General features: G+C 36.6%; 2 protein-coding genes across 3 annotated transcripts; one reads left to right on the top strand and one right to left on the bottom strand.

Annotated features, from left to right (window-relative positions):
* The first annotated feature begins 264 nt into the window (after positions 1 to 264).
* On the top strand, positions 265 to 786 carry LOC138900146 (uncharacterized mitochondrial protein AtMg00820-like). Its single transcript, XM_070186855.1, has 2 exons — positions 265 to 329; positions 414 to 786. The coding sequence occupies exons 1-2, from the start codon at positions 265 to 267 to the stop codon at positions 784 to 786; spliced, it is 438 nt and encodes a 145-aa protein (XP_070042956.1).
* Positions 787 to 5,138: 4,352 nt separating this feature from the next.
* Positions 5,139 to 9,576, bottom strand: LOC104118601 (protein NRT1/ PTR FAMILY 1.2-like). 2 transcript variants are annotated; one of them, XM_009629879.4, is made up of 5 exons: positions 9,352 to 9,576; positions 9,066 to 9,177; positions 8,773 to 8,990; positions 6,308 to 6,858; positions 5,139 to 6,113 (listed from the first exon to the last, which is right to left on the bottom strand). In XM_009629879.4, the coding sequence occupies exons 2-5, from the start codon at positions 9,139 to 9,141 to the stop codon at positions 5,216 to 5,218; spliced, it is 1,743 nt and encodes a 580-aa protein (XP_009628174.1). In that variant the 5' UTR covers positions 9,142 to 9,177; positions 9,352 to 9,576; the 3' UTR covers positions 5,139 to 5,215. The 2 variants fall into 2 exon arrangements, with proteins under 2 accessions (XP_009628174.1, XP_009628173.1); XM_009629878.4 differs by having other exon boundaries at positions 9,362 to 9,576.
* Between the last annotated feature and the right edge of the window lie 1,930 nt (positions 9,577 to 11,506).

The following is an 11,506-nucleotide window of genomic DNA, read 5'->3' as shown; positions in this document are numbered from 1 at the left end:
TCACATAGTAAAGCTTATAAAGTTTATAACAAAAGAACTATGTGTGTTGAAGAAAGTGTACATGTGGTTTTTAATGAAACTAACATTCTTTCTGAGAGACAGGAACATGATGATGAAGAAATTGGGCTGGTTAAACACTTAAATGAAACCATAGCCCAAACTGAAGTTGCACTGGAAGAAGGAATAGGTGATGGAATAGGTTCTTTCACCCAGAGCAACATGACAAAGGGAACAGAATAAAGAGGAAATGATCCTAAAATCTCAATGGAACCTGTCCATGAACTTGTTCCACAGCAACAAAACACTGAAGGAACATCAAGGGGAAACCAGTTGGTTGTGAAACCTTACAAGTATCAAAGTTCTCATCCCAATGAGAACATAATTACTGATCCAACCTCTGGAATCAAAACCAGATCTTCATTAAATAATCTTTGTGCTTTTTATGCTTTCTTATCTCTTATTGAACCTAAAAATGTTGCTGAAGCTTTGCAGAATGCAGACTGGGTAAATGCAATGCAAGATGAACTCAACCAATTTGAAAGGAGTCAAGTTTGGCATCTGGTACCAAGACCCTTGGACAGATCAGTAATTGGCACAAAATGGGTCTTCAGAAATAAACTTGATGAAGATGGAACTGTTACAAGGAACAAGACAAGATTGGTTGTTCAAGGATATAGCCAGGAGGAGGGCATAGACTATGATAAAACCTTTGCTCCAGTTGCAAGGTTGGAAGCAATAAGACTCCTTATAGCCTTTGCTGCTTATATGGAATTTACCCTCCACTAGATGGATGTCAAGGGTGCCTTCCTCAATGGCTATATAAAGGAAGAAGTGTTTGTCAAGCAACTTCCGGGGTTTGAAATCAAGGAGAGTCCTCATCATGTGTACAAACTTGACAAAGCACTTTATAGGCTAAAGCAGGCGCCAAGAGCATGGTATGAAAGATTATCAAAGTTTTTGCTTGAGCATGATTACAAGAGAGGTAAAATTGATAATACTTTATTCTTGAAAGAAAAAGGATAAGATCTCTTGGTAATTCAGATATATGTTGATGATATAATCTTTGGAGCAAGTACTGATAAGTTTAGTAAAGAGTTTGCTAAACTAATGGGGAGTGAATTTGAAATGAGCATGATGGGTGAGCTTAATTTCTTTTTAGGCTTACAAATTAAATAAAATTCAAATGGAACTATGATTCATCAGCAGAAGTATGTAAAAGAGTTGCTTAAAAGGTTTAAAATGGAAGATTCCAAAGAAATTGACACTCATATTGCAACAGCTACAAAGTTGGATATAGATGAACCTGGTTCATCTGTCGATCAGAAGTTGTATAGGGAAATGATTGGCTAATTGTTGTATCTCACTGCTAGTAGACCTGACATTGTTTTCAGTGTAGGCCTTTATGCAAGATTTCATGCAAATCCAAAGGAGTCTCACTTGACTGTTGTCAAGAGAATTTTGAGATATCTAAAAGGCACCACTGATCTTTGTCTTTGGTATCCAAAAGGTAGTAATTTTAATTTTGTGGGATATGCTGATGCTGATTATGCAGGTTTCTTGTGGATAGAAAGAGCACCTCAGGTATGAGACACTTTCTTGGCTCATGTCTTGTGTCTTGGGCCACCAAAAAGTAAAATTCAGTGGCCTTATCTACTGCTGAAGCTGAGTTTTCTTGGCTCATGTCTTGTGTCTTGGGCCACCAAAAAGTAAAATTCAGTGGCCTTATCTACTGCTGAAGCTGAGTATGTTGCTGCTGCTTCATGTTGTGCTCAATTATTATGGATCAAATAGCAATTAATGGACTTTAGAATTGATGTTGGTTGTATCCCTATTTTTTGTGATAATACTAGTGCAAATAGTATGACCAAGAACCCAGTTCATCACAAGAGAACTAAGCACATAGATGTTAGACATCACCTTTTGAGGGATAACTATGAAAAAGGGTTGATCACTGTGGAATTTTGTGCTACTGACAAGCAAATAGCTGTCATCTTCACAAAAGCCCTAAGTAGAGATCACTTTGAAAGGAACATGTTAGAATTAGGGATGATTAAGATCGCCTAAAAGGATCAGTTCAGAATTCACAACGAAAATAAATTGTTGTGTTTGGTTAGAAAATCTGAAAATATGTATATAATTAGATTAATTTTTGCTCATACTCATACTTTCAATAGTATACTCTTGTGCCATGTGTTAAAATGATTCATTAATCTCTAATGATATTTTCTCTATTTTGGCAAATTCAGTCTTACACAAGAGAATTATCAGTGAAGAACCTGGTTCATCAAGATTACACGGTATATTTTCTACACCCTGCATAATTTGAAATAATCATGTTTGGATCATGAGCAGAGTCCTACTTAATTCCAAACTCCTTTTGGACTTATCCGTTACAAGTGAACCAGATCTGTTCAAAAGAGTCACAATCGAATTGAAGTACCTAGATTCTAGGGATACACTCTAAAGTATTTTCAAAACTGAAATTCAGTTTGATTAGACTTTCACACCCACTATCATCCCTTCCACCACCCCAACCTCTAAGAAAAGAGTAAAGATGTTTGCTCGCTAGATTGTTGTGGGGAGAGAACAAATTTGGAGAATAGGTTTGTACTAGTAGGGTCTAAAGCAGGTGTTAAAACTACAGAGTCTGGAAGAATTGGTGGTAAAAATAAAATAAAAAAAGAAAAAAAGAGCAAGGGTGTTCGAAATATTGTGAGGGGAAAGGGTAAAAGAGTGGTTGATTCTTCACCCACTCCTGTGAGTTTAACTAAAGACACAGGTGCAATGGTTGTTTAGGGAGAAAAATCTGCTGGAGTAGAGGAGATTGTAAAGAAAATAGGGGAAAGTGGGTCTGGCGAAGCCGCTGAAGGGCTAGTTCAACTTGGGAAAAATATAGATGAACCTATTTCATTTGAACAGGAAATCCTCGCAGACCTACTGAAGAGAGTAACTGAAAGTTATAATCCAAAGAAGAAAGGGAGGTTGGTACAAGCAAGGATCATTTTGGGGCAAATACGCTGCCTGCTTGTGACTATGAAGTCCATGTCACTCCTAAAGAACCAGGTTCATCTAAGAAGGTATCGGTGAATAGCAAGGTGCGAGCCTTGGTGTAAGAAAGTGGGGCTAAGAATGTTGATATTGAGAGGCTGAAGAAAAGGTTGGCTGAGGTGGAGACTAAGAGAGATGCTCTCAGAACTGAGCTGGCAAGTGAAAAGGAGAAGAATGATGGCATTCTTCGGGATATGCTGAAACTCCTCCAAACCAAAAACCAAGCACCCAGTTCTTCCCAGCCTTAAGCATTCTAGCCTAGTGTAGATCAACCAGTGACCCAGTTCGGATTTTTCTTGTTGGTTTTGCTCATGTTTTCAGTATGTTTATTTCTTTTTATGCTTTGTGGAAGAATCGCATTAATCATCATTGAAATTCACTGTCTTTTTCTCTAACTGTTTGTTTATATTTTTTTGATGGTTAAAATTCTTACCTTGATCTATGATGATTAATCTATAATTGCATTTGAAGTAGCCTTAGTGGCCATGAGTAAGTTTTAAAATCTAGTTATCTCACATTTTTTATGCAACATTTCGATGATGCCAAAAGGGGAAAAAATATTGTGCTTTGTATTCTGAACAGTGATATTTATAACCTGATGAACCTGGTCCTTGATGATAAGTGATAAAAAGGAAAACTATTTCTAACATTGTGTTGATGTTGAGCTAAGTTGAAAAAGTGCCTAAGCTTATGGAAGCACAGAGTTTGTCATCATCAAAAAGGGGGAATTTGTTGGCCTAAGTGAAGGTTAGTTTTGAAGATTGACAAAGGAAGCTCGGGCATGAACCAGGTCCATCCCTCAGGTCCATCCCTTGTGTGCATAGACACGGGCAGAATCGAGTATGTGTGATGCACGTGAAGGAGATAAGCTTAACTTGGTCGAATTAATATCTTCTGATCGAAAAGGGTTGCATAATTGATAAGGAGAAGGACTCCTTAATCAAAGAGAACACTATCCAAGATAAGGGAGGAGTTAGAGGTCGAGATCAACTAGAACTTTTCTACCAAGGAAGAGTAGCATTAGAACTCTAGTTGCTTTCTACTCTACTAACTCTATAAATCGCAGGAAGTTCTCATTCTACAGGTAACGCACAAAAGCAGAAGTTAAACGTGAATTGAGAGCAAAATAGCAAGGTATTTTGCAAGCAGTTCGTGTGTGATTCAAGTGTGCAAACCTGAAGCTACATGAACCAGATAGAAGAACCAGCTCCAAGTGTCTGTCTTTTATTCTAGTTCAATTGTAGTAGTGTTTTCTTATTGTACCTTTCAGCTTTATCTAGAGGCAATTGTAATAGGTACTCAGAGTATTCAAGTTAGAGTTAACTTGAAGTTGTCGCAGCAGTTAGAGGCTAGTTGCCACAACGGGATTAGAGTTAATCCTAGATTTACAAAGGTGTTTTGTAAATGCAGTTTTTGGCTCAGTGATTTAGTGAAGAGTTTTGGAAAAATCCTATTGGGAAGTAGGTCGTGGTTTTTTCACCTTTTGAGCCAGGTGATTTCCACGTAAAAATCCTTATGTTCTTTAATTTCTGCATTTATTATTCCGCAACAGTAGGATAAGGAACACATAGAAGAACCAAATCCTTCTATAATATGTGCACGTGAAAAATTGGACACCACACAAATCACCCCTGTTGTGTGGTATTGAAGTTAAAACATCACAAGAAAGCTAGAATAATTGAAACAAACAATGAAATCTAGGTGTTGTCCAGCTGGTGAAACTAGCTAGTATTTCAAATAAAGCTACTTCTTTGAAATTATGAATGGAAGAAAACTCACAAAAAGAGAGGAGATGGATCCAAAGGCGACAGCCCTGAAACGACCCAAGTAAGAATCAGAAACAATGGCCCCTACAATAGCCAAACCACTTGAAAGTTAATAACTATGATTAAGTATTAGTAATCATAGCCAAACCACAAAGATTACAGTATTAAAATTAATAATTATGATTAAGTATTAGTAGGAACAATAATATGAAGTTAAGAGTTGAGATAGTTGTGGAGGAAAATAACGTCTATCCAAAAATATGGAAGTTATTATTGCTCCAACTAATATTTAAACCATTATTTTGGGGTAAATTAACAAAAATATAGAGGCCTAAACATATAAAGATAGTTAATTGGCTAACTTAGTAGTTCATTATTCAGCAGTACTGTACAACATAAAATCAAGATTCCGTTAAAAGCCTGTAATCACATTGTTGCTCCTCTGACTCATGAGGTAACCTACAGCTCCTATCATTGCCAGGTTCATAATACCGGCAGACGACCAGAAAATAGAGGAAGTTGAGCAAACTTAAAAAAGCAAGTAGCCAGAAATAGTAATCCAGGTGACCCCTGTTAATGTTGCTCGAAAGCCAGCTCGTTTTACCTCGGGTTGATGTTAGCCAATCCACCCCACTCACCAGAAGACTTCCAACCAAACTCGACATAGCAGTCCCGATTGTGTACATAGCTGATGCAATGCTGGACATGCTTTTGGGTAACAAAGAGTAGAAGAACTCAATTTGTCCAACTGCATGGGCAGCCTCAGCCACTCCGAGTAGTGCATACTGTGGCACGAACCACATAGCTGACATGTTCACTAAAGCACTTGGGTCGTCGTCATGCCCTTCCTCTATTGCCCTTTGTCGTCTTATACTTTCTGTTATTGCTGACAATGCCATAGACACACAGGAGACAATTAAGCCAATCCCCATTCGTATGATAGGACTTAGCCCTCTTGCCAATCCAATATATTTTGATAGTAAAGGCACCAAAACACGATCATAGAAGGTAATCCAGATTGTTAGTGCGATAATCATGAACATGCTGAATGATGCCGCTGGTATTTCAAATTGAGGGAACATATGTCTATCCATGGTCTTCGTTTGGAGTACGGAAAATGAGAATTGGCTCGTGGTCACAAAAATCATAATACCACTGGTCCACATGGGAAGTACTCTGAGAAGAGCTTTCAATGACTCCACTTGTTCCACACTGCAGAGACTCCACGGATTTGAAGCTGATCCATCAGGATTTAAGTCTCTTTGAGGATCTTGAATCATACAAGCTCTATTTAAACACCTATAACATGCAATGAAATCTTACGTCAAGGAATATCATTTAGCACTGAAAAAATTGTGACAAAATTATAGCTGCAGTTTTGTGATTAATAGACCATAAGGTCTTCGAATCACATTTGATTGTTTACACAGAGTGATGGAAAATTCGAGGAATATTGACAATGGAGCTACTGAGGAAAAGATGGAGGCACTGACCTGAAGTCATTTAGTGGTTCCAAGACCGCTGATTCAAGTGGCCGATGATAGCAGTCATCACAATCAGTCAACGGAAGACTGGTATGTCTTTTCTTAGAAGCTGCCACAGCTGCTTGAAGCAATCCTATGAGCAAGCTTTCTTTAGCTTTCACTTTGATATAAAGAGGATAACCGATTAGGAACATCGATACAGAAAAAAACATGAGGATAACAGGGATACCAAATCCAACTTGCCATCCATAACGATCTTGAATGTAAACAATAATGGTGACGGCAAAAATTGTTGAAATCCCTATGCTAGCATAGTACCAGTTGAAGTAGCTATCAACAAGCCTCTGGTTCTCGGTGTTCTCCTTTTTTTCAAATTGATCGGCTCCAAATATTATAGAACAAGGCCTAACAAAACCAGCTCCAACGGACATAAACCCAAAAGATGAAAATAGGATCACAAGTTGGACTGCTGTTGCTCCATTACAAATGTGTTGAAACTGAGGGCAGGGTAAAGGTTTGAGTTGTGGAATCATTGCAGTTAGCCAAAGAATAATCATACCCTGTTGAAGAGGAACATTAAACTCTCTAGCCATGTAAGTCTAGTACGAGAAGGAGACCAAAGGTATGCTATTAGTCAAACACCAAAATAGTTGACTTTTATGAGAATTCAAGCAGCTGTTACTCGCAGCAGAAAGAGAAGGATACAATGCACAAGAAATGCCAAAGAGATGAACTCAGAAACAAATTACATTATTTTGAATGCTGACTGAAAGATTACATCAATGCACATTGAGGTTAACGAAGAGAAGAAACAGGAATGAAAATTTTCACAAAGGAATCTTCACTTGTCAGCTAAGGGGAACAAGAGTCCTATTTATTATTTAACAACAGCTAATGATACTGGACGATTCTTTTTATTCTAATCAGTATAAGCAGGAAATGACAGAACGATTAAAAAAATCAGATGTTTTTTAACCAAGAGGTCAACTCCTGAAATGAAAATAGTCCCTGGAGTTTAAAATGAACATGGTCAAGTAAACGTTAGCTAAACTGACATAATTTAGAAACCGACAGTTAAAAGAACTTCAAAAGAAACTAGAAACAGTTGCAGCTCGATTGATACTTGGAAAACTAAGCTGCTCATGCATCTGTCGCATTTCTTGCATTAATGTTAGTAAGATCTTTTGCTCAAGGCAACCAGTATAAGGATTAAGTAAGACCTTCAGTTTTGTTAATAATCCTTCTACAACAAATAGCTCATCCTATTGTTAAGAGATCGAAGTCATCTCCGCTTCAGTCTAATCCTTTTGGCCGAGGCTCTCTTGGACTAACTTTGTAGTTTTAATGATCTGCTAAAACGATACTCCTTCGCAATAGCACAATAGTACCAATTGCAGTATATGGTAAAGGTAAAAGCTTTTTATTCTGATGAGCAATCTGCAAGGTCTCCTTCAATGGTATGATGGAATTACTAGCAGAACAAAGCCGGCACACCCAACCATGCTACCGAGGTATATAATCTTTAATTCTCATAAATTGGTTCTATATAACGGAGAAATCCTCGATGGGCAATGGCCCACGGTTCGGTTCGAAACTCGTTGGATAATGGGCCCGTCCATGTACCCTTTTCCACCTAAATGCTAGACTTTTTTGTTTCCAGCAAGGTTTGGACCCATGATGTGCGCCTACCAACAAACTTCACCATTTCTCTTAGAGTCAAATCATGAGAGTGCACCAAATATAACATAAACGAAGTGGTGAGAGCTGTGGATGTAGGGTGGAGACTACAACTAGAAGAGATGAACTCATACTAGACAAATGGGAAATTCCCAACGCTTGAGAGCACGGAATACTGAGTGCTACTCAAGTACAACTTTTTTGAACTTTGGTTGGTTGTTGACCAACGGAAAGCGTTTGAATATTCGCTCAGTACTTGAACCTTCGATCACTCGGATTCGTCGTTCACCTTCTCAAACCGACGAAGCCTACTCGACCTTCGTATTCCCTGCCCCAACCGTCAACATTTGACATTGACAAAGAGTTCGATTAGAGACGCTAATTCATTTACCCTGCGACTTTAGATTGTGAAGTTTGTTCTAAGTCATAAATCCATCTCTTTCACCTATTAGATGCTAATTCATTTACCCTGCGACTTTAGATGGATACCAAGGATGTTGCCTAAATGGACTTAGTTTTGGTGGGAGAGTTACATATTATGTGTTCTAGTTAGAGGTAGCAGGTACCGGTGAAATAGTCGAAGTGAACATAACTTGGTCCAAACATCACCGTTGGTAACATGCATTGACATGACAATAAAGCAACCAAAACCTATAAGAATTTATTCCCCGTTTGAGAAACTCAAACCAACTAGAATAACTAAAGCAAACAATGAAATCCAGATTGACTCCAACTGATGAAACAATTAGCATTGCAAAAAGAGTATCTCCCTGAAATTATGAAATGGCACAACTCACAACAAGAGTGAAGATGGATCCAATAGCAACAGCCCTGAACCGACCCAAGTAAGAATCAGAAATAATGGCCCCTACAATGGCCAAACCATTTGAAAGTGCAGTCCATATTCCAAGAATGCTAGCTCCAGTGGCAGCACTCATTTGATAAAATGTCATTAAGTAGATTATCATGTTTGTTTGTAAACCATAACTTGCCACCCTCTCAAATGATTCATTCACTGGAAAAAATCATTAATTGAGCATTATTAACAATTTAAAAGAAAATAAAGAAGAAGAAAATGAAAGACAAGTACCAATGATAAAAGGCATGGTTCTAAGACCACCCTTTCTTGGGTTCTCCTCAAGTTCTATGTCTCTCCCCATTTTCATTATCAGTCCTTGTTTTCCTCTTCAGTTCACTCTTGGCTTTAATATGAGCAAGAGAGAGAGAGAGAGAAAGAGTAGAAACATTAAACCACAGAACTTTTGCATAGTATTTGTGTTAAATAATTACATTCAATATGTAAAAAAAATTATATTTCGAACCCAGTTAATTGTCGTGTCTTGAAAATTAGAACTCATAACCTTACAATACATTACCTACTATTACCTCGCCTTAAATTCGATGCTTCCAAAAGACTTCTCGTATGCAGTAAAATTAGCACGCACTGATTTTCATATTTAAGCATCTCTCTCGTTTCAAATAAATGTTTCCTGCTGTAATAATAACCATTGTCAGAAAAGGAAATCTGTCAAGCAGATAGTACAGTATAAGATATCCTATTAATTGCTCAGAGCCTCAGACATTTCTTAAATTACTACTCGCTCCGCTCCGTTTCAAATTACTGTGCATGTAGTTTAAGAAAAGAGAATACTTTTGAACCTGTGGGGTAAAATGAACTAAATATATTTTGTTTGGATATGAATCATTTCATAAAAGTAAATTATTTTCAAATAAAAAAAAATTATTCTTTTTGACACGGATTAAAAAAAAATAATTCACATAAATTGAAATGGAGGGAGTACAAAAATTCATAATTAGAAAGGACAATCAAACTATTAACAAGATGGAGTAGTATTTTACTTTTGCTCTGCTCTGGAAAGTTGTACTAGTTCATATATGTACACTACTACTATTTAATTGAAAGAGCCTCGTTTGGACATAATAATTTTTTACTTTTTCTCAAAAAAAATTCACTTTGTTTTGAAATCAGTGTTTGTTCTTAAAATTTTTAATTTTCACTTGAAAATATATTTTGGAAATTTTCAAAAATTTAAAAAATTCCAAAAAGTTATTTTTCAAAATTTTCACTCAAATTACTCACAAAACTTCAAAAACAACCCAAAATTATATTCATGTCCAAACACAAACTCTAAATTTCAAATAATATTTTTACTTAAAAAACACTTTTCCCCCTATTTTGAAATTTTACAATTCTTATATCCAAACGCCCACTTAAAGTGATTAAACATTCATGAGTAGAAGGTGGAGATAGTTTGTGTTAGACCGGGCTGAGGCTCTACTTAGAGAGGATAGTTATAGCAGCTGGATGAAGAAATATAAGCTCAGGCACATGTAAATCTCAATCGATTACAAGTAAATTCGTGTTAACTAGGGCGGATCTCATTAAAAAGGTTTCAATTAAATCCCTTGCTTTGAAAATTTATAATGTACAAATAGAGTAAATATAAATTATTTTGTGTATATTAATTGGGGAATCATCTTTACCTAACCAAGACTTTATGATAATTTTTACAATTTTTTAAATTTCCTTGTTAAAAGTTATAGCTCCACCACTAACGTCAGCTCAATACCCGGGAAAACGGGCTCATTTTACTCGTCCTCTTAAATTTGACATAGACACCACATGTCCAACAGACACAGGAATTAGGGTGGTTGAAAACTGAATCGAAATCGAAAATCGAATTGCAAAAGTGATTTAATGGCTTATTAGTATCGGATTATTGGTTTAACGGATGTGGAACGGATTAAAAATTTTTCATTAACGACTTATCGGTTTGGGGGCGAATTATTCAGTTTTCTTAACGGATAATCCGTATATATATATATATATATATATATATATATTAAGCAATGTCGATTTATAAAAATAACCTTATAATATTAAGCAAAATAACTCATAATAAAAGGACATAACCGAAATTCTAGATATTAGCCGTATAATCCTATTAGTTTTAGGACATAATACTATACGTTTGGAATAATACATCATTACCTTTAGCAATTCTATTAGTATAATTACTTTCCAACTGTCTAATTCGTATAAAATTGAACAAGTAAATATCTTTAGTCATGTAATCATATTACAAGTAAATATCTTTAGTCATGTAATCCTATTACTTTTAAGAGATACTTCTTATAAATCCCTATTACTAATTTAGAGACTTGCAATTCCGGAGTGGAAGTGTGAGCGTATTACCATGGACTTCGTAGTTGGACTCCCATGGACTTTGAGAAAGTTTGATGTTGTTTGGGTGATAGTAGATCGATTGACCAAATCCACGCATTTTATTCCAGTTGGTACTAATTATTCTTCGGAGCGGTTGACTGGGATTTATATTTGTGAGATTGTTCGCCTACACGGTGTACCAGTGTCCATCATATCAGATCGGGGCACACAGTTTACATCACATTTTTGGAGAGCAGTGTAGCGAGAATTGAGCACACATGTTCAATTGAGTACATCATTTCACCCTCAGACGGACGGACAGTCTGAGCGCACTATTCAGATAT

Source organism: Nicotiana tomentosiformis, chromosome 10 (assembly GCF_000390325.3).
Source record: "Nicotiana tomentosiformis chromosome 10, ASM39032v3, whole genome shotgun sequence".
In the NCBI taxonomy this organism is placed as follows: domain Eukaryota; kingdom Viridiplantae; phylum Streptophyta; class Magnoliopsida; order Solanales; family Solanaceae; genus Nicotiana; species Nicotiana tomentosiformis.
This window is presented reverse-complemented; position numbering and strand designations above follow the sequence as displayed.

Bases quoted from the DNA above. Each gene is read 5' to 3' on its own strand.
- LOC138900146 (XM_070186855.1), top strand. From the start codon at position 265: ATGGAACCTGTCCATGAACTTGTTCCACAGCAACAAAACACTGAAGGA. The intron at 330-413 runs GTTGGTTGTGAA...AATCAAAACCAG, and splicing joins GGAACATCAAGGGGAAACCA to ATCTTCATTAAATAATCTTT.
- LOC104118601 (XM_009629879.4), bottom strand. From the start codon at position 9,141: ATGAAAATGGGGAGAGACATAGAACTTGAGGAGAACCCAAGAAAGGGT. The intron at 6,859-8,772 runs GTGAGTTGTGCC...CCTCTTCAACAG, and splicing joins GATCCATCTTCACTCTTGTT to GGTATGATTATTCTTTGGCT. The intron at 6,114-6,307 runs GTCAGTGCCTCC...TGCATGTTATAG, and splicing joins GAACCACTAAATGACTTCAG to GTGTTTAAATAGAGCTTGTA.